At 42.6% G+C, this 26,426-nt stretch overlaps 1 protein-coding gene across 2 annotated transcripts in view; it reads left to right on the top strand.

The window, feature by feature from the left end:
- Window positions 1-278: 278 nt before the first annotated feature.
- Window positions 279-26,426, top strand: part of RBM25 (RNA binding motif protein 25) — a 44,396-nt gene continuing 18,248 nt past the window's right edge. The window contains exons 1-9 of one of the 2 annotated variants that reach the window (XM_088471273.1): window positions 279-464; window positions 9,134-9,248; window positions 9,621-9,670; window positions 10,825-10,992; window positions 11,687-11,744; window positions 12,266-12,426; window positions 18,939-19,127; window positions 20,740-20,826; window positions 24,312-24,571. In XM_088471273.1, the coding sequence (XP_088327399.1) occupies window positions 9,149-9,248; window positions 9,621-9,670; window positions 10,825-10,992; window positions 11,687-11,744; window positions 12,266-12,426; window positions 18,939-19,127; window positions 20,740-20,826; window positions 24,312-24,571 (1,073 nt within the window). In that variant the 5' untranslated portion in view covers window positions 279-464; window positions 9,134-9,148. Of the gene's footprint in view, window positions 465-9,133; window positions 9,249-9,620; window positions 9,671-10,824; window positions 10,993-11,686; window positions 11,754-12,265; window positions 12,427-18,938; window positions 19,128-20,739; window positions 20,827-24,311; window positions 24,572-26,426 lie in introns of both variants that reach the window. The other variant, XM_088471272.1, reaches the window with a different exon arrangement.

Here is a 26,426-nt window from a genome sequence, read left to right as displayed (position 1 = left end):
AGTCCAGCCCTATAGATAGATAGATTTTTTTTTTTTCCCCAAGTATATAACAGCTAAATAATATGGGTAAGGTGCAATATCAGGGAGATTGCTAGACCTTTAACGGAGTCAGGGAGATTGATGCTATTACAGGGAGTCTCCCTGTCAAACGGTCCCAGAGCTCCTCTACCCCCCAAACCAACTTGTCATCCGCTGCCCTCAGTTCCCTCTAACAAGATGGCGCCATGAGCTCCGACTGAGGGAGCGCGCACATGCCACATACTCACCGCCCCCTGGTACCGCGCTGCATGCTGGGACTGGCGAGCGGCGCTGCGGCGTGAGTGAGGCCTAGCAGAGTCCTGACTCCAGCTGCATCGCGTGCGGAGATACTGACCGTGTCCTGACAGGAGAGAGCCCCCAGTTCTGCGCTGATTTCCCCCGGCAATCAGAGGAGTGAGGAAGTGGCCGCTGCCTGGCAGGAGTGGGTGAGTAGGGCGCACGCCGGGACTCCCGCACACGGGCTGTACCTCAAGGCGCCTTAGCCGGGGTGACCGGGGCAGCCCATCCCTCCCTGTACGGGATAACATGGCGGCAGCTGTACGTTCCTGTTCCGTCATCACGGTGTACAATGGGTCTGTAACGAGCAAAGCCGTCCACCTCGGCCCGGGAGCAGCTCCGTCAGTCCGGGCGGGAATCCCCCAATCCCCCCCCCAATGTGGCTGCTTTATCCCCGGTGTCCACATCGTCCATCTGCATGGATGTCTAAGTGCTTGGGTGTGAGACAGTGGCCCTATGGCCAGATCCCTGTATTAGCAGTGTTCCCATCCCTAGGGCTCTGTGTGACCTTTGTTTCTCTATATTATCACTTCTACCACTGTAAGGGGCATTTTTTATCTAGACAAATGTGTGGGCTATCCCCAGGATGTATACCCTCACTACTCAGTATCCCCAGGATGTATACCCTCACTACTCAGTATCCCCAGGATGTATACCCTCACTACTCAGTATCCCCAGGATGTATACCCTCACTACTCAGTATCCCCAGGATGTATACCCTCACTACTCAGTATCCCCAGGATGTATACCCTCACTACTCAGTACCCCAGGATGTATACCCTCACTACTCAGTATCCCCAGGATGTATACCCTCACTACTCAGTATCCCCAGGATGTATACCCTCACTACTCAGTATCCCCAGGATGTATACCCTCACTACTCAGTATCCCCAGGATGTATACCCTCACTACTCAATATCCCCAGGATGTATACCCTCACTACTCAGTATCCCCAGGATGTATACCCTCACTACTCAGTATCCCCAGGATGTATACCCTCACTACTCAGTATCCCCAGGATGTATACCCTCACTACTCAGTATCCCCAGGATGTATACCCTCACTACTCAGTATCCCCAGGATGTATGTAGCAGGTGATATCTGCTGTGATCCCCCATTTTCAATTGCTAAAGCAGCCCCCTGTAGCTTTCTAAGGTGACTTGTAATTTGTCCCTAGTACCTAACTCCATAATCGGAGGACTATAGCGCCATAATAACTAACGTGCTAGAGTAGCACATTTCGGAAAAGGATCCTTAAGATCCCACCCCATTGGCCTGAACTGACCTATGTGTAGCCCTACAGATGCGCATGTGGCTCGCCGTTTCCAAACTCAAAAGCAAAGTGATACAAGTTGTCTCCCATTATCCTATATTCAAAATTCTTGGGACCAGGGGTATTTTGGATGGTTAGGACTAGACTATACAGCGCAGATGGACCTGTGACGTCACACCCACGTGACCCGGCCTGAAAGGGGGAGGCGCGGGGATGCTAACGGGGGACCAAAAGTGTCCCCTCGCGGGCTCGCTGCGCTCGCCACGCTTCGGGCACGGTGGCTCGCTGCGCTCGCCACAATTATTTATTCCCCCTCTATGCCCTAGTGGATGGTAACGCAGGAGCGGTCCAGCCTCCTACAGCGGTCACGTGGTGGATACGTCACAGAGGTCCTTTCTCCACCTAGGAAATAGCAGCAACCTTTTTTGGATATCGGAAGATTCCGTAATTCTAGAATATATGCATACCATAATGATATATCTTGGGAATGGGACCCAAATCTAAACTCAGAATGCACTTATGTATGATATACACCCAGCCTGCGGGTCATTTTAAAAAATATTTTCAATAATTTTGTGGCTCAAACAAAGTTTGTTTACATACATGAAATTCATTTGTTTCATATACTCCTTCTACATAAAGCCTGAAGTTAATTGTATACAATATTTTTAATAATATTGTGCTTTTAAATAAAGTGTGTACATTGAACCATCAAAAAGCAAATGTTTCACTATTTCATGCAACAGAAATTCTGTATTTGGATATTGGAGACTCAGGGGTCTATTTACTAAGCTGTGTTAGGTGATAAAGTGATAAGGTACCATACAATCAGCTCCTAACTGTCATTTTTCAAAAACAGCCTGGTAACATGGCATTTAGGAGATGATTGGCTGGTACCTTATCACCGTTTACTTTATCTCCTAACACAGCTTAGTAAATAGACCACTCAACCTGTAGCGGTAGCTATCACTTTGCTTCCCACTCTTTGACAAGACAGGGTTTCTTAAGAAGTTCTGTCCTGGCACCTGAAGATCGGTAATTGTAGGTGAAAATATTTTTTTTTGATTTTGCGATTATAGGTGGTAGTTTCATATTTCAACCGCATTAAGAGCCTGATTCAATTAGCTATGAAAAGCCGCGTTTTGTTAAGTGTTCGCAGGTGCAAACTTTTCGCAAAAAACTGCGTATCGTGCAATCCTATTGCTGAATATTTCGCATGTGTGAAAACTATAGACAAAAAAACAGCCAAATGTTTTCACCATCTCAGAGCAGGTGAAAAGTTGTTCAAAATCCTTGTTTTTGGCAGAAAATTGTGGGGATTTGGCTCAGAACCCTTTGAACACCCCCCTAATAACTAAATAGGCAACAAATAATTTTTATTTAAATTAATTCTCCCTAATAATGAGATATTATTTTTGCTGTCAAAATGTAAAGTGTGTTTGAAAATGGGTTTTAAAGTACTGGGTGAGGTATGGATGTGACAGGTGTTTTAAACATTGCAGGTGACTGCACCAGATGTATTTTAAAAAATTTTTAAAAGTGCACTTTTAAGACACAAAAATATACTTGCACCCATTTTAATGTACCCCAAATTTAACTGCAGCAATTTTCTCCAAAAAATGTCAGGTTTTTTATGGAGTACAAGTTGATTTCCCCAAAATGTGCTGTACTTTTCGCTGGTTTCACCATGCACCATTCGCATCTTTTGTAATAGGATAGTGCGAAAAACGGGAGCGTGAATAGACAAGACTCAAAAATATCACACCAAGACACGCAAATTGTGCAAAACTCTGGCGTAAGGTTTTTGCAGCTAATTGAATCTGTCGTTTTCAGGCAGAAATTGAAATACATCAACCAAGTTTTTATTCGTAGGTCAACAGTAGCCCGATAATCGGAAGTTGCCATTAAATCAGATTGTATAGTGACATAGAATAATACTACAAGAATAGACATTTGCTAAAGTCCTTTCATACTTGTTTTGAAACATCTAATTTAAAAAAAAAAAAAAAATTTCAAACTGAAATGTGATTAGACTGAAAACCTGAAACTAAAAAGTCATTGGAAAAGATTCAATTATAAGCGATGGCCACGATGTGCCGTTCGGGAATGGCACATTGAACTTTCCGGCATCTCAAGTTTTCACTCGCATAATGGGTGATATGAATTCCCCCAACTGAATTACTTTAAAGTGATACATCTGTAAGATAACAATTGAAATAAGTGATAAGTTGATGTCTGTTCTAGCCATGTTGGCAGTATTGTGAAAAGAAAATTCTGTGATACAGAAAATACTTCACATGTATTGAATAGTGAAATAGACTAATTTGTAACATACTTTTAACATTTAATGAAAAATAAGCAAGTATTATTCACCGACTTCTACAACATATAACATGGAACAATTCTCATGTCTTTATGAACATGTTATTTGGTATTATCTGATCAAATCGTATTTCAGAAGCGGTGACTAATAAGGAGACAGGGGCCTGTTTTTGCACTTAAACATTATAATGCATCTTTAAACCATAGGAAATATATATATATATATATATATATATATATATATATATATATATATATATGTTGGGTCCCTCATGATGTGCTCTGGCCAATGAGTGGCTCTTTACTCACCTGCCAATCTGATGCTTCTAACACAGGCTCTCAGCACTGGTCATTGAATTAGCGTAGAGCACAGGTTCTCAGACTCAGTCCTCAGGACCCCAAACAGTACATGTTTTCCAGGTCTCCTTACAGAATAACAAGTGAAATAATTAGCTCCACCGGTGATTTTTTTTTTTTTTTTTAAATGTGTCGAGTAATGAACACGCCTGTGCACCTGCTAGATGACCTGGAAAACATGAACTGTGTAAGGTCCTGAGGACAGAGTTCGAGAACCACTGGCGTAAAGGAGCAAACTCTGGAAAGTGTGCTCAACCGCCCTTAGGGGTAAATTTGTTAAGATGGGAGTTCTATTTAAGAAGTGATGTTGCCCATAGCAACCAATCAGATTCTACTTCTCATTTATCTAGCACCTTCTAGAAGATAATACCTAGAATCTGATTGGTTGCTATGGGCAACATCACTTAATAGAACTCCCATCTTAGTAATTTTACCCCTGTGCTGTACAGGATCCAGTGCTGACTCTGGAGTAACTAAATGCTTAAGGGCAGAACTTTTGATACCATATAATATGCATGTGAGGGGTTCTGATGAGCTTTATAAGGGACATGGGGATTCTGATTTGTATGTGGGCATGTGGAAGATTGGTCATTTAAATGGCATGTGGGAAGATCTGATGGGCATTTAAGGGGCATGTGGATTGTTCTGATGAGCATTTAAAGGGCGTGTTTACTGAAGTCCATATGGGGAGGTCTAAGAAAAGACAATGCAAAAACATACATTTATTCATGCAGTAGCAACATTTTGGATCACGCCTTGAGAAAGACTCTTACAAAATCCAAAACGTTGCTATTGCTAAATAAACATTTGTTTATTGCATTTCCTATTTCCTTTGGACTATACAAAATCACTCTGGCATTTGGACTTTTTCTATACTTCTGTTGAGAACCCATTTTTTTCTATATTTTGTTTGTATGAATCTATTAGGGGTATTCAATATGAAACGAAAACTTTGCCGTCTATCCGTGTCGAAGTTTTCGCCGCACATCGGAGCTTTTGCCGGCGAAAAAGTATCGTGTGTGCCCCCGATTATACCTGTATTCAATATGAGATCGGCGAAAACGACACCCTGCGAATATGAAATCCGCTAAAACTTCACTGATTTTTGGGAAAATCACCCTAACACCCCCAAAAAGATGCTATGACATGGGGGATCACTCTGGATACCCCCGATTAGCCCTGCTGAAGGTTTTTGGGGTCTTTAAACAAGCTCCATAACTGCTATTTTGTGGATTTGGGAAGGTGGTGAAGAATAGTATTTAGAAGGGTTTTTTGCTGAAAATAAGTAGTCCCAGCAAATTTGGGGTACTTGAAAATGGGGGTGAGCATATTTAAAAGTTGATAAAGTGAAGTTTTAAAAAACGGGAAAAATCCACCTGCCGCAAACACCTGCAATGAAAAAAACACCTGGGGCATACTTGGGGACCCCCCTAGATTGTAGTTCGCTAGTTTTTAACTTTGTACCCCCAAAAAAATGTTTCCGCCCCCAAAATGAAAGTGCTGTTTTTGGGGTCCTCTGAGGTATTTTTTACATTTTTTTTGACAGAGTTTACCTTTGGGGAACTATCTGAAGGTTGCTGGGTGGTTTCCGAAACGTTGCACCCCAAAATCCCAATTCTGCACTTTTTTTTGCCACCCATTCCTTGGTGATACTGTTTCGCAGGGTCGAATCCAATATACTTTTCGCACCGGCGAAAAGTTTTCAAATTGAATACGGTGTAAAAGTAAAGCCGGCGAAAATGACATCATCCGAGCGAAAACCTCGCAGAAACGGCGTTTTCGCTCCATATTGAATACCCCTATATATCTGGTATCCACATAATTATGAGCTCAGTGTGATCCTTACAGAGGATGGAGAAGATGTGTATCCTTTGATGTCAATAGAATTGACTACTAATCTTCTAGCATCAATTGTTTTGGGTGCATTAACTACCTAGTTTTGTCCTGGCCAGTATTAACTATATATTTTGCTGGTCCTGAGAAACTCTTACATTGTGCTAAGAAGGCAGAGAGCTATGGGCCTGATTCAGCAAGGATCGCTATTCTGCTAATACTCATGCAAAGCAGTTGCTAATAGCGGTGATATGCAAATAATTGCATTCGCATTGCGATCGCAGCCTAACATAAGGACGCCCACTTCCCCTTACATCCGTATACTTTGGCAACATAGCGAAATAATCGGTAACCTCGGACCCATACGCACAGGTAAGGCAGGTCAGACCTCTCAGGAATTGCTAACTTCAGTGCACGCCATGAGGCCTCAGGCTGCGTTTGGTATTGCAGTGGCTAATCTATGCACGCCCCTGCAACGCCGTTGAAACGCACTGGCAGGCCTGCGTTTGACCGACACCCATCCCCCCCAGTTTTCACCCACAAACAGGACTTCCTGACTCCCTCTCTGAGCAGCCACTGCGATCACAGTTTCGATTGCAGCGGCATGCGCACTCCACCTGCGATGCAATTGCATGCTCAGTGCAAAACAATAGTACTATGAGAGAAAAGAAAAAAAAATCTAATGGGGGTTGAGGTGCAACCTTTTTTAACCATTTTACTGGCTATGTTTTTCAAAAATGTCCCCAAAACTGTAGATTGATTTTTTTTTTAAATCAAATTTTGTAAACAATAGCTATTTAAACTCTGTTCAGCATAATTTTGTTAACAAATATGCAGATTTTCAGTGACTGGCCAGGGGAGAGAAGGGGAGCCACAGTTTCCATTTGCTTGGGTGGGTACATCTGATGCTATCACGGCAGGAAAGTGTTTAAAGGCAAAAACCAGTATGGGGAGGGGCTCTAGAATGCACACCATAATAATGAAAGGTGCTATCATGCTGAGATGTTAAAGTAATATACAAATTTAAATGGATATTGGTAGTTAGCATATCGTTGGCCAATGATATGGGCCTGCCCACCAACGTCAAGGTCACCTCGTCGAACAGGTCCCCAACACTCGGGGGTTTACATCCAGAACCCCAGAGTGTTATGGACCTGCTCGACAAGGTGACCTTGACGTTGGTGGGCAGGCCCGTATCATGGCCAACGGTATGCTATAACTACCTCTGATATGATATATAATTACAATATACATTTAAATTTGAATAATGACCGCATAGTGCATCTGCAATTCCTTTTCTTGTGTATAAAGGCAAAAACCAGCATGTTGTATTGGAAAAATGTATTCGGCAATTTTGTAAAATTGCGCCTCATTAAATAAACTCCCATGTGTTTGTTTTTCCTGCTGGTACACATAGAGTTTATTAAAAACAATATCTTTGTGCTACAGGAGACTAACGCGTCTTTGTTTTTGTCTTAATTCTGTAGTTCTTAACCTGGTTGTACATGTGTAGACTGCAAGTACAAATTAAAGATGAAATGATATTCTAAAGTTATGAATTTTTACCTGTCTGGTTCTTACCATACTTAGTTGAAATATTAATTATTTAGCGGTAGGCAACAGGCAATGCATCATACCAGAGGCCAGATGTTCAGATATGCATAGAACCAAACTGCTCAGGTTTGTGTCATCAACAACAGACTGTATTGTCAAACCATATTGTGTAGACTCATTGGTTTATGGTGGCCAGTTTAGGTTACTGGACTTGTCTTTAACTTCACTTGCTTTTGTTCCCCTACTAATGTCAATGGGTAAAGCATTGTCACGGTGTAAAACATATTTGATATCTAAGCATTCTGGTCTAAAAATAAATTTGGGGAATGATTTGTCCGGTAGCGTTATGGACCTGCTGGGTTGCCCCCAAGCTCTCCACTCACTGTGAACAGATGTCGTGCACATGCGCACTGCATCTATTCACTGGCGGGGACCGATGCATGGCAACTTTTCTCACACGTGAGACATTTTGGCCCGCGAGTGTGTACTGCACCCGCCAGACTGTTTAAGCTGGGCACCGCCATAAGGGCTGGGCTCATTTTGCCGTTTTGAAATTGGGCAGGGCATAGCGCCCTGCTAAGAAATAAGTCAGTCAATTTGACATAACCATCTGGATTCGACTATGGATATTCTTATAACCTGGACTGTAATGGCGTTGTTTGGAACCCCTGGTATAGTGTGTACCCACCTTTTGACCTCCCCAACCTCATTTAGTATCTACATCATTCAACCAATCAGTGTTAATGCTGACTTTCACGGACAAGAGTCCCTTACTGGATAAAACGGGTTGTGTGGGATTTACATGAACTTTTTGATTTCTTCAATTTAGCTAAGCTCTTGAAACTTGCATTTTGATAAATGTGAATGTTATTAGCTCTTTTATGCAAGGCAACTTCTGTTTTAGTGGTTATTCATTCCAATAATTTGGCGACAAATTAATTTAAGCGGTTCTGTAATAAAGAATGGGCCAAAATAATTGGAGAATTTCCCTGTACATAATAAAAATAAATGCTACAGTAATGAGAACTATACATTGTCAGTTCAGTTAAACAAGATTTGCGGGTGTTATTTGTTGTCATTTGGAGGTGCTCGTATACTTGTCATATATGGTACCCTCCTAAATTGTGGCTTTACCACTGATTTGAAAAGATACACTTTAAAATAATCCTGACCCCCACACATACACAGAGAAAAGGTACAGGTAATAAAAAAACTCCCAATAGCTTTAATAACCCAAATATATGCCCTGATACGATTCTTAAAAGAAAATAGTGAAACACACTTAAATATCCTGTTGCATTTCTATAATGCACCCCATAAAAGTGGGTTAGTGGGACTGAAGCCTGATGAATGGATGCATGTAGTATAGTCTGATTTGGATGTTTAAAGAAACAATACTATGACTTAACAGCACGATTGTTATTACTTATTGACACACTATCCGTTTTTTCTCATTCTTTATTCTGCACTGCTTACCAGGTTGCTACTGTGAATATGTCTTACCCACCACATCTGAACCGGCCCCCCATGGGGATCCCAACTCTTCCTCCTGGCATTCCACCTCCACAGTTTCCAGGTTTCCCCCCGCCTCCTGGTAAGTGGATTCCGTCTTGCGAAGTCTGCTTTCTCTAGGGTGGTATTATATGCAAGGATTGGAAAGTATTTATAACAAAGCCACACACTTACCAAAAGTATACAGTTATGTATTTCTTCACATTATCCAACAGTAATATTTTTGGTGCATCATCTAAACAAATAACTTGTACAAATAGATGGTACTTGGTAACTAGACACATACCCAACCTATTTGTATTCAATACAGTACACTTTTATCAAACTATAAACTGCAGCTTATATACATAGCAGTAATAGTTGGTTTTTGTGGCGTTAAGGAAATATTTTTAAGTGTATATGAAGTTCCAAAAATGTAGAAAAATTTATAATTTTATGCATTTACTTTTTCTAGGGACTCCAATGATTCCTGTACCAATGAGTTTAATGGCTCCCGGGCCAACTGTAAGTGCAATTTTCACACAGCAGTTTATTCAGTATTTGGTCTTAAAATTTTGGGCTACAGTTGTTTCAACTATTTAATTTAATATGCAAAATGTCTCTGCTTAATTTTGTCTAACGCTTGTGTGTGTATATATTACACCTATTTTTATTATTGTTATTATTAGATTTAATTTTTATGGAACCACGAGTGTTCCGCAGTGCCTTACCAGTGAGCAAAACGACAGTGACTTAAAGCACAAAACAATGCAGGACAAGGACATGGTTCATAAACATTGTTGGATCCGCTATCATAACACTGAAATAATCAGCAGGAGGCAGTAACCAAAGGTTATGTGCCATTGTAGGGAGTATAAGATAGTGTAAGTAAGGGAAAGGAGAAGCACATGAGGGAGGAGAGCCCTGCTTATGAGAGCGTACAATCTAAAGGGGAGGGGCAGACAGGTGTGACACGGATAAGGAAGACCGTGAGGATGGAGCAAGGAGCAGCGGATTTGGATGAGAGCTGGATGGCTTTGATGCAGATGTAAGTTTTGAGGGCCCTTTTGAAGTTTAGTAGAGATAATTCCAGAGGTAGGGAGCAGCATCTGCAGATAGCAAAACCGCCGCCAAACCACAATCTGCAAAACCAAACCCCCGGGGTTTAGAATTGAATAGAAACCACCACCAAACCCCCGGGGCTTGGAATAGAATAGAAACTGCCACCAAACCGCCGGGGTTTAGAATAGAATAGAAACTGCCGTCAAACCGCCGCTTTGTAAATTTTGCCCATTATCTTTAGCTCCAAATGTTTAAAAGATATGGCCACCTTTCTGTAATAGTTTTCTTTTCCATCTGAGCATGTTTTACAAACAGAATCGCATCTACCTTAATGTAACAGTTTTCCAGTTTAGCCCATACTCCTGTCTGTTGCACACTAAGTTGTGTACAGTCAGCTCCGGAGCATGCATAGTGCGAAACCACGTTACGATGCGTCCCAACCCCGTCGTGAGCAAGTTTGAGTCTAGGTATACTCCTCCCATACACAAGTATTACAGGGAAGATGTAGTTACCTTTTGACAGCAGGAAATATCTTGTGTAAATTGTTAATTTTCCTACTGTTATACTTGACCAATAGAAACATAGGGCGTCATTCAGAGATTTTTTTCATATTCCAGGTTTTATTACCAACAGTACCTATGGTTGGAAAACACATGGGACCTCGAAAAGACTTAATGGGTCTTAAAAATAAAGAAAATGATGAGAACAGTGGCCCAACAACCACGGTTTTTGTAGGAAATATTTCTGAAAAAGCCTCAGACATGCTTATTAGGCAGTTGTTGGCGGTAAGTATGTTTTAATATTTTCAAAATGTTAAATGTATGACGTATAGGTATTTGTGATTAGATCTTTTTCTTTATATTAGATCATAAATTGAAATAGGTAATAAAATGTTATTATATTTCCACTGTTGCTTACGTAACTACCTTGTTTTTGAGGCATTTTGGTACTTTGTGAGCATGAGACACTTCTGAAATTGTTTATTCAATGCTCCCCCAACCTCCAATGTTATCTATAGGAAATTACAGCAAGCTTTCATGGCACTGTGGCTGCTCTTTCAGGGCACTGAGGCTTGCCATGGGGCACTATTGGCTGAGTGCTATATCTGTCACATGACTGCAATGCTGGTTACGCTCTGCCGAGAGCCCGCTCTCTGGGAGCTCTCTGATTTGTGTTTGCAGGTTTCAATGGCATGGTCAGCGTGGCTCAGCAGACCGGAGCACTAGGATAGTGCCAGGCGGCATGTAAAAAGAACCCGGTTGGAGTGCCCGTGAAATTGATCCTGGGGAGAACAACTGATTTTGATAATTTAAACTGCATTCATCTGACAATAGGCGCAGTGCAGGGCAATGCTATACGGTTGAATTTCTAATGACTATATGTATACATACATACCACATAGTAAGGCTCCATTTATTAAAGGTGATAAAGCCCATGGTGGGTTATTTTTTTTTTTCTTCACCACCTCTTGTTTTATAGAAGTGTGGCTTGGTCTTAAGCTGGAAACGAGTACAGGGGGCATCTGGGAAGCTTCAAGGTAAGTGTGGTATGTAAACCTTTCATTTATTATTCTTTCTCACTGATTTCAGTAGTTGTAGTTTTTGCACAATCTGTAAAACTAACAGTATTTGTTAAATGCCGGTTTATCTAAATTTCTATGTTTGGGAGGTTTGGTTGCATGTAAACTTGTATACATTACAAGCATGTGGCAGCGGACATGGCAGTCCGTGTTTGGGATGGGCACTGTTTCTGGTTAATGAATCGTATTGCTTCCTTTACACTTAGCGGTTGTGGCTATAATTCATTATTCCTATTCTAGTTCTCCTTGGGAGGTTATGTAATAGGTTTTGTGTTTAAGGTACCAGTGCGCTTTCGATGTGTTGGCTTAATTTAAAGTGGCAATTACTTATAAGGTCAGACCAGCCTTATAACTAATTGCCAATTTAAATATAGCAGCCATCTTTCTTAAGATACGCTGGTTCTTTAAACTCTGAACTTTATTACACAACTCTGTGTTATTAGAATTGAGAGTTATTGCTCTGTTTTCCTCTTGTTCAGCTTTTGGATTTTGTGAATATAAAGAGCCGGAATCTACCCTGCGAGCACTACGGTTACTCCATGATCTGCCAATTGCGGAAAAGAAGCTGCTAGTCAAAGTTGATGCGAAGACTAAAGCCCAGCTGGATGAGTGGAAGGCGAACAGACGTGCCTCGAATGGAGTGGGTATTCAGTCTGTCATTGTTCCAAACTGAATTTCGATGTTTTTATTTATTTTATTTAATAACCGCTGCAATAGACAATAATGCAAAGGCATGATATGTTATCTTTTGAGGTCTCTGGAAATGTATTGTTAAAAGATCAGTAGTGCTTACTAAAGGTTAAACGGTGTAAGTATAATTGACGTGGACCTGGTCAAATTTGTCTTCCTTCTCTGGTTTGGGGGACACTGGAACACCGTGCATAGGAGTGGGTCTGAGGAGCTTGGCACTTCAACCTAACGTGTTTGAATGGTGGCCCCTCCCCCTTCTATATCCCTGAGCTGGGTGTATTTCTTCAGGCTCTTAGCGCCTGTCAGAATTTCTTTATTTTTCCAATGGGACAGGCTGAGAACACTGTACCACACTACCTGCTGTTTGTCGTGGGAGGTGACTCGGACGGGAGGAGAAGACCGATCACAGTGGTCTCATGCTTGTATCCGTATTCCTAGGCAGCCTCAGAAAACCACCAGGGGGTGAGTTTGCCCGCGTGCCAGGATAAAGGAAGGTGGGAAGCATCATTATGCAAGCCGCGGTTACCCTTCTCCATTACACCAGGGAGGAGGGCAGGGTTTATGTCGGCTAGCCATGACTGCCCATATTCAAGCGATGGGGTACTCTAGGGAGATTGCTACTAACGGCAGGTTCCCCGCTTGTGCGCAGGAGTGGAGGGGTTAATCCTTGACTCAGCCACCGCCTCAGTGCGCTTTCTTAGGCTGAGAAATCCTGCCGAAAGTTTTCTCCTCACACACATATCAGCACTTGAGAGAGCAGCCAGCTGCAGCTGTGGCGTAGTGGACACAGGCTTCAGGAGGACAAAAGGCGCTGTGACTAAATATAGTTTGGCTTCCTCCCTATTTATATATCTAAGAGGCTGATAGTAACGGTATTTTTATGTGTTTTTAAATGTTTAAAACTTTTAGTACACATTTATGTTTTTGAGAGGGGTAGATACCCATTACACTGCATCCAATTTGCTTGTATTGTCGGAGCTTAATTTAATTGTTCTGGTGTAGGTATTATTATTATATTATTATGCCTGGATACCCGCCACTCCCCCTGCACCCACTCACGCACACAAGGTGGGCCGGTCCAATCGGGGCTGCTGACGGGGGCCCGGGTGTCAGCGGTGTTGATTTGGTACCGGTCCACCAGCTGGTGCATCGGCAGCCAGACATGGAGGGAATTGCGGCCGGCCACGAGGCAATCGGAGCTAGCGGACCGGCAGCCAATCAGTAGTGATGGCTCCTGATTGGCTGCCTGTCCGCAAGCTTCGATTGGCTCGAATATTGCGCTAACTGTCCATGTCTGCTGCTGCGCCTGCTGTAATTGGCTAGAAGCGCAGCACCAAATCCACATCTGCTGGTTGCTGATGGCACACAGGTGCATAATGTGCAAAGGGGCATTACTGTGTGGCATAATGTGTAAGGGGCACTACTATTGTGTGGAATAATGTTAATATGGGGCACTACCTCTATGTGGCATAATGTGTATAAGGGCTATTGATGTGTAGCATAACCTGAATGGGCTCTGTGTGGCATAACATGAATGGGATTTGTTAGGGGGCAAATGTATGTGTTTTTCAAGATCTTGCAATGTGGCCCACAAAGTTCTAGTTACGCCATTGCATGCAAGCACAGAGGGCTGACTACTATATATGGTAACTATAAAAAGGTCGAACTCTGGATTTAATATGAACTTGCATAAAGTTTGACACTTGCTCATACTGTGAGGTTAAAAAGATAATTTTGTAGCTTTCACACAGGTTTTTGGCAGGCTGCTAATTTCCACTGGAGCCACCTCCGGAACCTCTGTAATTTAAGTGTCACAATATTTAGAAATTGTATGACTGTGTGTGGCCGTGACGAAGTTAGGGCCAAGCCTAGGCAAAGACCTAATCCTTGTCAAACTATACCACCACCCCAAATTTGGTAGAGCTAGGTCCAAAACTGGCCGAAAATAAAGGACAGACAGACTGACTTGCTTTCTCGCTTATTATATAGATTATTATTCTACAAGGTGAAACCTGGGTCTCAAAACACTTTTTTCCTCCACTAGGGGGCACAGAAATGACACTGGGAATAGCCTGGAGAGGAGAGTCTGGGCACCAAATAGTTAATTAAAATTATCCACAAGTCCAGGCTCCTCTCCTCTATACCCCGCCCCCAGCCACTGGACCACAATTTGAGTTTGGTGCCTGCAGGAGTTGGGCACCAGTTTATAGGGGGGCTGCTTTAGGTGGTCCCCCTCATGTTGATTTATTTTTATTTTACTTTTTACATTGAGTGGGCAGTGTAAGGCGTCCTATAGGGCTCCCACATGCAGGGAGGCCAGTGCTTCCGTTACCTCCGACGTTGATACGTTTTCTGTCTCAGAGGCGGCTATGTCTCAGAGGCGGCTATGTTCCTAGTAGAAGTAGAGGCTCTTATCAGAGCAGTAAAGTCCATTCTCCTAGTGTCCTAGTGGAGGACATAAAGCAACCTCCCATATCCAAAGCACCTCTACTTAAAAGGCAGAAGAAACTGATAACAGAATTTACGTCTTCAGCTCAACTGGAAGACCTAGCAGAGGAGTGGACACACCCTAGTAGGCGCTTTCAAATTTCCAAGCACATTGCTACCTTTTACCCTCTCCCAGCAGTGGCTAGGGCTAAGTGGGAATCTCCTCCCCCTGTGGATGCCCATATTACTCATCTAATTAGGTAATCCTTCCTAATACTGCATTGCTTAAAGATCCTACAGATAGGAAGCTAGAAAACTTCTTAAAGTCAATTTATGTCAATGCGGGTGCTCTGGCTCGTCCAGCCCCTTGCATTGGCTTGAGTGGCTAAAGCAGTCGACTGCTGGGGAGACGCTTTGGAGGATGGACTTACATCAGGCACCCACAGAGGTGACCTTGTGTCCTTGGTTGCGCATGTTAAAGAGGCAGCTTCTTATCTCTCTTAGGACCGTCTAAGTCCGCTTTCTTACAGTCAGTTGCCACTCCCAGACCTAGAACTACAGCTTCTTGTAACTTTCATCTGCAGGGCAAAACCAGAGGTTAGCCATTTCCCAGGAGCAAGGGTTCGGTCTGAAAAAGCTCCAGACCCAGAGTTAAGCAACCCTGGTCCACTAGACGTTTGGCTGAAAAGCCTGCCGCATGATGGGGAATGCCTCCTCCCAGGGGACCTTGGAGTGGGAGGCGGCTTTTCGGGAGTGTGGATGCAGGCGACGGGCGTTTGGGTACGAGACGTCGTGTCTCAGGTCTACGCGCTCACGTTATGGCAGCGTCCTCCTTCTCAGTTGTTTTCGACCGCCATTCCCACACAGCCAGAACAGGCTAAAGCTCTCTGAGTCTATTCACTCACTCATGTCCTCAGGGGTCCTGTTCCCCGTCCCAGAGAGGGTTGAGCTTTTACGCCAGTCTGTTTCTGGTACAGAAGCCGGATAGCTCTTTTCGACCTATCCTCAATTTAAAACACCTGTACAAATTACTACGGATTCCCAACTTCCGCATGGAGTTCCTTTGGTCCATCATTTTAGCCGTGGAACCAGGGACTTTATGGCATCGTTGGATATCCAGGATGCTTATTTGCATATCCCTATACAAGCCAATTATCAACACTTCCTCAGGTTTGCAGTACAAACCAGCCATTATCAGTTTCAGGCATTACCCTTTGGTCTGTCCACGACCCTTTGTGTGTTCACTAAGGTCATGGCGGTAATCGCAGCACATTTCGCCGCCGTCAGAATATTACCTTACCTGGACGACTTGTTTCTTCTGGCTTAGTGTCCGACAGTTCTCATGGACCACATCCAACTGACAGTGAGCTCCACTGTCTTTTGGATGTGATCTACACTGATGGAAACCAGTTGGTGGAAATCCACGCTAGCTTCGTTCCAAGAGATGCTACACCTTATTGGAATCCAGAGCTCAGAGTCTTCCTCCCTCTGGACAAGATCTTGACCTTACAGAATACGCGCCTTTCTCAGCCAGCATCGGGTGTCCATATACACTTGTGCATGCAGATTCTGGGCTCATTGGTCTCAACGTTAGACATGGTGGAGTATGGTCAGTTCAACTACAGGCCTCTTCAAAGAGTTAGTATAACGATGGATCAAGTCTCGCCTGAACCTCAAGGCACGTACTCTTTCTTCCCCACATCTGGACAAGGGCCTCCCATTTTGGATGCAGGACTGGGTCCTACTCACCACCGATGCAAGTCATTGGATGCGTCAGGAGAGCCAGCTTTCCATCAACATCCTGGAACTTCGTGCCGTTTACAGAGCTCTGTGTCAGGCACAGCACCTTCTTCACGGAAGTTCGTTAAAGGTACAGTCGGACAATGCGACCGCGGTGGTTTATATAAACCACCAGGGCGGCACTCCAGTCAAGGAGCTATGCAAGAAGTCAGTCGAATTCTTAGATGGGCGGAGCATCACCTTCCAGCACTGTCCGCTGTCTTCAACCCGGGAGTTCAGAATTGGGAAGCGGACTTACTAAGCCATCATTATGTTCATGCAGGCGAGTAGGCACTGCATCCAGATGTATTCCAACTACTAGTCTGCCGTTGGCGTCTGCCGCAATAGACATTATAGCGTCTAGTCACAATCATCAGCTGCCGAGATACTGCTCCTGCACCAGGGATCCAGAAGCTCTCCTGGTAGGTTCCCTGGTGGATCCTTGAAACTTCCCTCTGAATTCCATTTTCCCTCCGATCTCAATGATTCAGATTCTCCGCAACATCGTGTGTTTTTTTTAACACACGATCTGCATATGATTACGATAATATGGGCTGCACATCTGATCATACGATACATTTTAGGAGCGTACATCGGATCGTATCCTACCTAAATGCAACACGATTTCGACACAGTTCATCGTACGACGCGTCTAAAATCGGGCAATCGTACCGATATCGCGCTAGTGTATGGCCAGCATAAGTTTTAACCCATCATGAGGTGTGGCTATCTCTGTATTCCCCTCAGGCATGCTTCCCTTGTTTGTCAAGCCCGCCAGTTTTTTTCGAACACAGTTGGCTGTTTTCTCGTCAGGTGCTGGAGCAGACATGTTTGAGCTTCTTAAACACCTATTAAAATTCTTCTATGTTTAGGGAACAGTTAATGGGAGAGTTCCGCGGGGGCAACACGCAGAAGAGTGCAACAATGCCGAAAATGTATGCACGGTTAGACCAGGATGCTCTCTGCACTTCATTTGAGACGGGGGACTGAAGGCCTCGCTCACAAGTGACAGCCTCTCTTACAGTGGAAACGCCAGCTTGGGGAAGTACCCTATATGAGGCTATGATGTAGCGTCCTAAACAGTTGGCAGCTATTATGAACATTGTGAGGATCCTATGGATTCTGCTCCTCTGTTGAGCTACCTGAGTAGGCAAGCTCCACCTCTTGAGGTAGATGTTTGGTCCATATGGGGTCTAGGAATTGGTTTGGTCTGGATAATTTTTCTTCCTCCTTTTGGAGAAGATGCTAAATCCAGCTTCTGCACCTTTGTGTAAAAAATGGCAGTTGCCTGGAATACTAAAATCAGATCTAATTTCTCAGGGTGAGGATGACATTTGGGAGGATTCTACCGGCTATCTTCTCTGATAGATGAGGATTCTGTTAATGTTCAAGGTGTTGTAGCTTTGGGCTGAACAGGTAAGCAGGTCCTCCACATTCAAGAGTCTGAAGGGGATGCAGCCAGGATGCCAGCGGACGGTATACCGGACGTCAATATACCGACACCCTTCAGAATGCAGATGCCGCTATCTCGAAGAGATCAAGATACCAACGTCTGCATCCCAGCCGCCGGCATCCTGAAGGTAAGTATGCGGGTTAGGCACCGATCAGGGAGGGTTAGGCTACGGGGAGAGGGGGTTAAGGACCATCTGGGGGAGGTTAGGGTTAGGCGCCACCTCGGGAGGGTTAGGTTTAGAGTTGGTCACCACCAGGGAAGTTTAGGGTCAGGCACCACCGGGGGAGGGTTAGGGGGGTAGAGGGGGAGGGTTAGTGTACTTAACGGGCCCTGTCGGGTTTTTGCACATCGGGATGCTCTGCCTGTCTTCTGACCGCTGACATCCTGTCTGAAGCCCCCAAGGCTCCATATAACTTTCTTTTTAAAAGCAAATACAGCATGTGGTAACCTGTAACTCTTCTCTGCTGTTGAGTCGTCCAGATCTGAAATTACAAATTTTCTGTAGTTTGCTGGGTTTTTGCCTTCAGTGAATGTAACCACACCTATGAATCTTCAAACTACATAGGCAAAGTGGTCATTAATGATGGCCTAATTACTGCAATGGGAGGGTGTCCAGTGCACCCCAAGGAATTTGAGAAAAGGATTTTACGGTAATCCCAATTTTTTTTTTTTTTTTTATAACCTGGTGGAACATATTTGAATCTATGGCTAATTTTGCTCTATAAATGAGAGAGGCCAAACGGTCTTAAGATAATAGTGCATATAAAGCAGAATGAAGAAACAAGCCTGCTTTTGTGTTCTAGACTACCCAACCTGAATCAACAGCAGATGATGAAGATGACCTTGATGAGGAGACCAAGAGAAGGGATGGAATCATTAGAAGTGCTATTGATGTCCTAATAAAAGAGTATTCTGGTGAGCTCAATGCTCCATCTCTGGATTCTGACTCGCATCCCAAAAAGAAAAGAAAAGATAAGAAGGAAGAATTGTCGGTAAGTAGAGGTCCTTTACTTTGTGTGCAAAGGTGCCTTTTCTAACTCTGACCTGACTGACAGCTATTTATGATTGCGTGCTGAAAAAAAAATGTCCATTTCTAAAATTAAACTTTCTGATGCATGTTTTGGTTTCCTTTCATTGCCTAATATTTTAGTCATGCACCTTGAAAGTATGAATGCTATGGTTAAAGTAGGTCTGTAGGCATATTAATCGTTCAGCACATTGACATGTTATTGAAGTGACTAATTTGCCCAAACTACTCTGTCCACTGGGAAGATCTATGAATAAGGAGAATTGGGTACTGCTGAGCAAAATAGGTGCTGTTTGGGGGGTGTTGGCCGCTGGTAAACTTCGGGTATAGACTCTGCTGTATTAGACACTAGGGTGGTAAACGCGCCAAGAAGTCTGCCCCTAAATGTAAAGCTACAAACTTGTTGATGCTATAGCTCCTCAATTCAATACCCATCCACCAATAGGTGCTCAGTTCTTTTATTTTTTTTTATATTTGCATCTATGAATTTCTTTTTTTAGCCTGTTAGAAAATAAGTGCATAGTTTTTATATATATATATATATATATATGTGTGTGTATGTATATATATATATATATAGACACACACACACACACACACACACGCATGCATACAAATATACAAGGGCTGATCGAAAAGTAATGAGACTGCCTCGGTTTTTCTGACATGGCAACGCTATGCTGGTTATTGTGAAGCTCAAACATCGATGTGTGTGAACCTGTTGTTGGACTGCCGTAGTCGTCTTTGTTTGGTCACAGCGAGTGAAAGATCTTCGTATGTTTCGTCATGGCGGACAAGGAAGACGTGTCTGAGATCACATCAGAGATGTTAGATTGAATTGTGTTAAACTTAGAAAAAGAGGAATTGTAACTCGGGAAATGTTACGGCAAGCACACTGTGGAGAAACAATTGGCCGTACTGCAGTATTTCGGAGGTGGAAGCATTTCAAAGAGAGTAATACGCGAGTGACTGACTATACGCGTTCTGGGAGACCATCCACCGCAGTTACAGATGTCAACATTGCCAAAGCTGCGGAGATGTTGCAAAATGACAGGTGAACTTTGCACAAACTTTCGACTTCACTTGTCATCTCATTCAAACGGGTTCAGCATATTGTGACAAAGAAACTGAGAATGCATTGCGTGTGTGCCAGGGGAGTACCCAGAAATCTTGCAGAAGAGCAGATGCGGCGACGAGTTGAATCGTGCGAGAACACCATTCGAATGTCGGAGAGGATACTAGATTTCCTGACATCAGTTGTGATGTGAGACGGATCGTGTATTTGTTATTATGATCTGGAATCCTAACAGTCCAGTGTATGGAAACATTTTTGCTTTTTCCAAGAGTAACACAAAATTCAATCACATATCTCTGACATAATCTCACACGACTTCCTTATCCGTCATGACGAAACGTATAAAGATCTTCCACTCTTGTGTATATATATATATGTATATATATTTTTAATTTGTGATAGATATCTGGGGTTTTTTCCCCTTGAGTTCCGTTTCTTCCTTTTAGCCTTGCACTGTTGATAACAGAAAAATACATGTTCATATTATCATTTTTTTTTACAGCAGGAGGATATAAATGCAATAGAAATGGAGGAAGATAAGAGAGACCTAATATCCCGCGAGATCAGTAAATTCAGAGATACACACAAGGTAATCTTCATTTTGTTTCCTTTCCTGCTGAAAAGAAATTGGTACTTTTTGCAGATTCAAAAGCCACTTAGTTGTAAAACAAGCATCATCCCCATATATCAGAGAAGATGATTGCAAGCATTGAGATACAACGGTATACGATTCATTATCAGTGTTCGGTATGAACCAATGTAATACATTTTAGTTGTCAATTAAATTAGCAACTTATTGTTCTTTGCCATTAAAAAAAACAATGACCTAAGCGATCCTACATGGCTATCTTCCAGTTACACAGCATTGAAGGACTTTGTGTAAAACCAGATCACAACCATACATAGTCACATTCTTACCACCTTCACACCTCACTGTTTGCAAGAGCTAATTAAGTAAAAGGCTTTCTACACACTTAGTGACATAAAATAGATGTGGGTTTCCACATGTGCCACAGTTAAGATGCATGGAAGAATTGTAAATTCCCTTTAAAGCTAATCTATTCATTGACCCCCACCATTATGATAGAGATCATATGGTGACTAATGCAAGATGAATCTCACAGCTTGGAAAGTTACATGGAATAAGAATGTAAGTATGAGCTCCTGTTTTTTTACTATATTTTTCGGATACCCCCTCTGAAAAATGTGCAAGGCAGCAACTGGCTTGGCTGTTGAACATTATTGTGAATTAATATTGTATTACTGAACCCTGAAGTGCCTGAACATGACTCTTGCAAGGGCTGGTGACCTTGCACTTCTTATTCCTTAATTTTAAGACTGCTGCCAATGTATGTCGTTTTGATCCATAGCCAACAATCCGCTCTTTTTCCTGCACTACCATTAATGTACCTGCTTTGGACGGTGACGGACTTTGCAGGCTTGGCTCTGTTATCCGTTACTGTGATAACCTACTTTGTAAATTAAATGGATAAATGTATTTTGAAGTTATGCTTTATTGTGTTTCCTGTTAGCCAAAGCATAAGTTATATGTAAATGGGTCTCGTATTGCACTACACTGATTGGTGAAATGTATTCAAGTCCAATATATATATATATATATGCTTGACAACCCAGCTGTCCCGTAGACCTTTTTCTGTTAACGGCATTTCAGTTGTAGCTGGGGTGCTGGTAGTCTTAGGGTAGAGGCTCTGCTGTGATATATGCAGAGCAGGACAGCAGAGCACAGTGAACCTTTGCATGTTTTTGCTAGGGACTTGTAAAGTAACACTGCAGCCTCCTTACGGCTGACAGAGTATCAGTAATGTAGGGGGTGTCCATTTACAGCACTGATGAATCTGAAGACCATAAGGTACGATGATTTTTTTTTTTCTTAACTCTCTATCTTTTTCTATCTGTTCCATGTTTTCTTTTTCCATAGTTTTTTTTTTTTTTTCCCCCCAAATATACCTGTTACAAAGTGCAGATATATATTTAGCGTGTACCATTGAAAATCAAGTAATGACTCCATTATGCTGGGTCGATAGAGCTCCCTGCTTGGCAGAGGAAAGAGCTAGATTTTATCTATACTACAAACTTGTCCCTATTCCCTTGGATTCTTAAAATCCTTTTTATTCTAAGTTTTGGATCAACGCATCAAACTTGGATCATCTATGGGGAATAATGTAAGTATTTATTATGGTGCAGATAAACATTTCATTTCTAATGTCTGAAAGAGGTAAGTTTTTATAGATAAAGTACCCAAAAGGATAATTTTTTCAATAGATTATTTAACACGAATGTATGTTTCCTTTTGTGTGAGGCCCTTTGTTTTTAAACATCCTCTTTCTTCCTCTCCTCTGCATTTCGTGCCTGTTTTGTAGCCTTTGCTAATCACTAAGACACACTACGTCAGTCCCTTTTGTGTTGTGGCCCTATGCATTTGCTCTGAATGCCTTCCCACCTCTATCCTTTCTTACTTGTAACACCTCTCCTCCCTTGGATCCAAAGTCCGCTGTGTGTGAAGGTAAGATGTCTTTAAAAGTTTTGCTTTATTGCGTTTTGCTGTAAAAGAAAGTGATTATGTTGCTGTAGTTGACAGTGAATCTTCATTTCAGTGATAGTTTTTAATCATGACATTTAGGGGATATGTAAAGTTTTTTTTATTGGTAAATGACAAAGTGTAAACTATGCTGCTTTAGTCATTTGTGCACCTAGAATGGTCTTGTCTGTCTTTGAAAATGTACTTGCTCTTCCTCCCAGAATCATAGCTTGTAGGCAAAGTTAATCCCGTGTTGGAGAGCCATGTCCTAGCTCATCATCTGTAAGTTAATTCAAAACAATTGCTAACAAGGATGAATATATGATCTGTGGATGTCTTATTTCTAATGTGTTCAAGGTACTCTGTGCATAGACACACTTTTTCCCCCCACATTTAAAATTGGTATGTTTCTTGGCCATTGCTATGGAACGAATGGATACTCCCCTGTAGATTCCATGTTGCAAGAGATTTCCAATCTTCCTGACAGTATCTAAGTTTAGCGTCATTCTGTGAAGAGCTAAACCAACGTTTGTAAGTTTGACCTTTCTAGTCTTGCTGTAGGTAAATGTTGCCATTGCATTTAATGTGTCCACCAATTTTTCCCAGTAGAACTTGGCCCCATGCTGTGTACTGAGTAAATTTGTCTGCTAGTACACATGCCATTTTCTTTTTTTTTTTTTTTTTTTTTACGCTCAAAAGCAGCATTTCATATTTACTTTTTAGTTCCTTTTGATTGCTATTTCTGTAATCATGTTATGTCACCAGTTTTAAAATCCGCTAAGCTCTAGGAAAAGCATTCCAAACAACAACGTGAGCCATTTGTGAGCCCCCAGGGTTCTGACATTGGTCAGTTCTCCGGAATGGAAGCAGGAGACAATAGTTTATAGCGTTCCACATATCTCCGTGTGCTATTGTGTTAAGAGCACTTATAGCGTGTCTTTGGATTAAACCCCTGTTTTTATACTAGTTTATGGGGAAGTGAATGTTAAAACCTAAACTACTGGAGCATTTGGTTTCTTCAAATGTCCAATTTTAATTTTTTATAGTTTTATATATAGAGATATAGTTGGATATGTAGATAGATATTCATATAAAGATTCTTATAGATAGATATATAATTTTTAACGTATTATAAGGATGGCCAACACCCATCTTGGTTATGTCTCCCATGATGCTTTGCTCGTTTGTGTCATGTGAGATTAAATTCTGAAACAACTTGATTGCTTATTTTTAACAATTTTAATGTATATACAAACTACTTTTGTGGTTGTGGCTGTACAGCTATAGCTTTTAGTTTTGGTTATTTTAGTTTTTCACACAGATATGAAGTGCTGCTTTATACTTGAGCCTTGAGTCCCTTAGAAATCATGGTTGGAGATTGCTGGTCCTTGTAGCTATTTACTTCTTGCACGGAATCTAGTCTTGTGCCTTTTTTCTTTTTGATGCATTTTGATTCTTTTTTTTTTAATCTTTTTTTTGTTTTGAGTACTTCATTGTATACATTTTGTTTTAATACTTTTTATCTGTTTTTGTAGAAACTGGAAGAAGAGAAGGGCAAAAAGGAAAAAGAGAGGCAAGAAATTGAGAAGGAAAGGAGGGAAAGAGAGAGGGAACGGGAGCGAGAGAGAAGAGAACGGGAGCGTGAACGAGACAAAGAGCGTGAGAAGGAGAAAGAGAGGGAGATGCGTGACCGTGAAAGGAACAAGGACCGAGACAGGGATCGTGATAGAGAGCGAGATCGTGATAAGGATCGAGAGCGTGCAAGAGACCATAGTAAAGACCGGAGTCGATCAAGGTATAACTTATTTACTAATGGGTCAAGCCTACCTCTGATTATCTCCAATATTCAAATATGTATTTGGATTGCAGCAAGTGTTTGCTGTCTAATAAATAGTAGGGTCATTCCATGCCAAATAACAATAGCGTCCAACCCGACCGTCTCAGATTTTCATGAAATTTGGTGGGATAATAGACGACATAAAGAAACTTTCATATGTAAAATTTTAGCCATCAGTGATACACAGTGCTCATGCAACAGGAATGCAAACATGACAAAATATCAAATGTTTGCTTGCAAGGTCAACTAAAATGAATCATAACTTTGCTTCTAATTGTGGTAGAACTTGCATGTTGGTCTTGTTTTGACGCTAAGGGGCCATAGTTTTCATTAACAATAGTTTCATATTTAAATATTGACTTTTACATTTCAAGGTCACATGTGAACTTTGACCTTATACACTTAAATACAATCTCTCTTTGGTATAACTTTCATTTTGGGATGCCATTGGGAACAGGAGTTAAAAAAAAAATATGAAGTACTGCAGTTGAACCCTTCTTGCACTAACCATGCAACTGGCAATTTCAGACTTGTCTTGTAGTGTCTGTTATAGGGATGGCCATTGGTGGGTTTCCATCGATAGACACCATCTGTGGCACCATCGGTGATGGTGAACAATCGATGGTTTGCACCTCTGTCTGTAGCTTCTGCATTGAGAACTAGTGATACAAGACATGCTTGCCTCTGGGAGGGGGCAGCCAGGATGGCATAGTTGGGGGGCGTGGCGGCGCATAGGGTCTGTGGCTAGGAATATTACCCGGCATTCGGATCGGAGTGAGTGGCATGAGCACGCGATCACATATTTTTAGTCCCGCCACCGCTACACAGTGCAGAGATTACCAGCAATTCCTTGCCTGCTTTCCGCGGGCCGGGAACGCCACACGATTTTCTGGAGGCTCCCATCCATTTGTAGTTTTATCAAGAGCGTGACAAATGGAGAAGTACATTAGGACTTAGTGCTGCAACCCATTTGATATTAAAGGACATAGCAGTAGAAAACAATTGAGGAAGGTGCGACCATGGATGATTAAAATACAGCCACATGTCAATAGTGATCAAATGATTTGTGATAACTTTAGGAAAAATTAAAAGGGATTCTTTAACTGCTGAGGAAGGACCAAGCAAATCAGTTGATGAGGAAAGTGACACAGAAGTGGCAACATACAGGACTGAATCAGCTTTGCAGTCATTAAATGAAAGTTTAAGCAGTGTGGGAGCGGAAAAGAATGAAAAAAGAAACCTATTGCAAAAGGAAACCTGTAAAAATTCGGCCAGGCTGTGGCTGCTGAATTTTACCGCAGCCTGACCGGGTCCTGGTAGCTTGTGAGGCCAGGAAGTCTGCATCCACCAACGCAGACCCTGGCCTCGTCCCTCCCAGAGACCGAGGGCGACACGCCCACATCTTCGGGAACACTGCCCAGGAATGCCCCCACAATGCCTCAGCCTGTCAATCAAGCTGCGGCTGGGAGGCTCTGCAAGCGAACTCGCAGACCGAGAGCTGCAGATGCGCAGTACTCCCACCATTGGAGATGTGCGCTAACCATCAGGTTAGCATACATCTCTGAATCAGGTAAACCATCAGGTTACCATATATCTCTGTATTAGGTAAACTGTCTTAGGGGGTCATTCAGACCCACTCGCGAGCGGCAGTACGCTCGCAAGTGGGTCGATGTTCCCCACTGCGCATGCGCACGACGGAGTGAGCTCCGTCGTGCGCATGCGCGAGACCCGGGGAGCGACAGGCTTTCCATCGCTCCGGGTCTCGCACCAAAGGGGGCGTGCTGTCGATGTTGATTGACAGCAGGCCCCCTTT

The sequence above is a fragment of the Taudactylus pleione genome, unplaced genomic scaffold (genome assembly GCF_031769625.1).
Source record: "Taudactylus pleione unplaced genomic scaffold, aTauple2 ptg000113l, whole genome shotgun sequence".
Lineage (NCBI taxonomy): Eukaryota > Metazoa > Chordata > Amphibia > Anura > Myobatrachidae > Taudactylus > Taudactylus pleione.
Note: the sequence above shows the minus strand (reverse complement) of the source record. Positions and strands in the feature narration are given on the sequence as shown.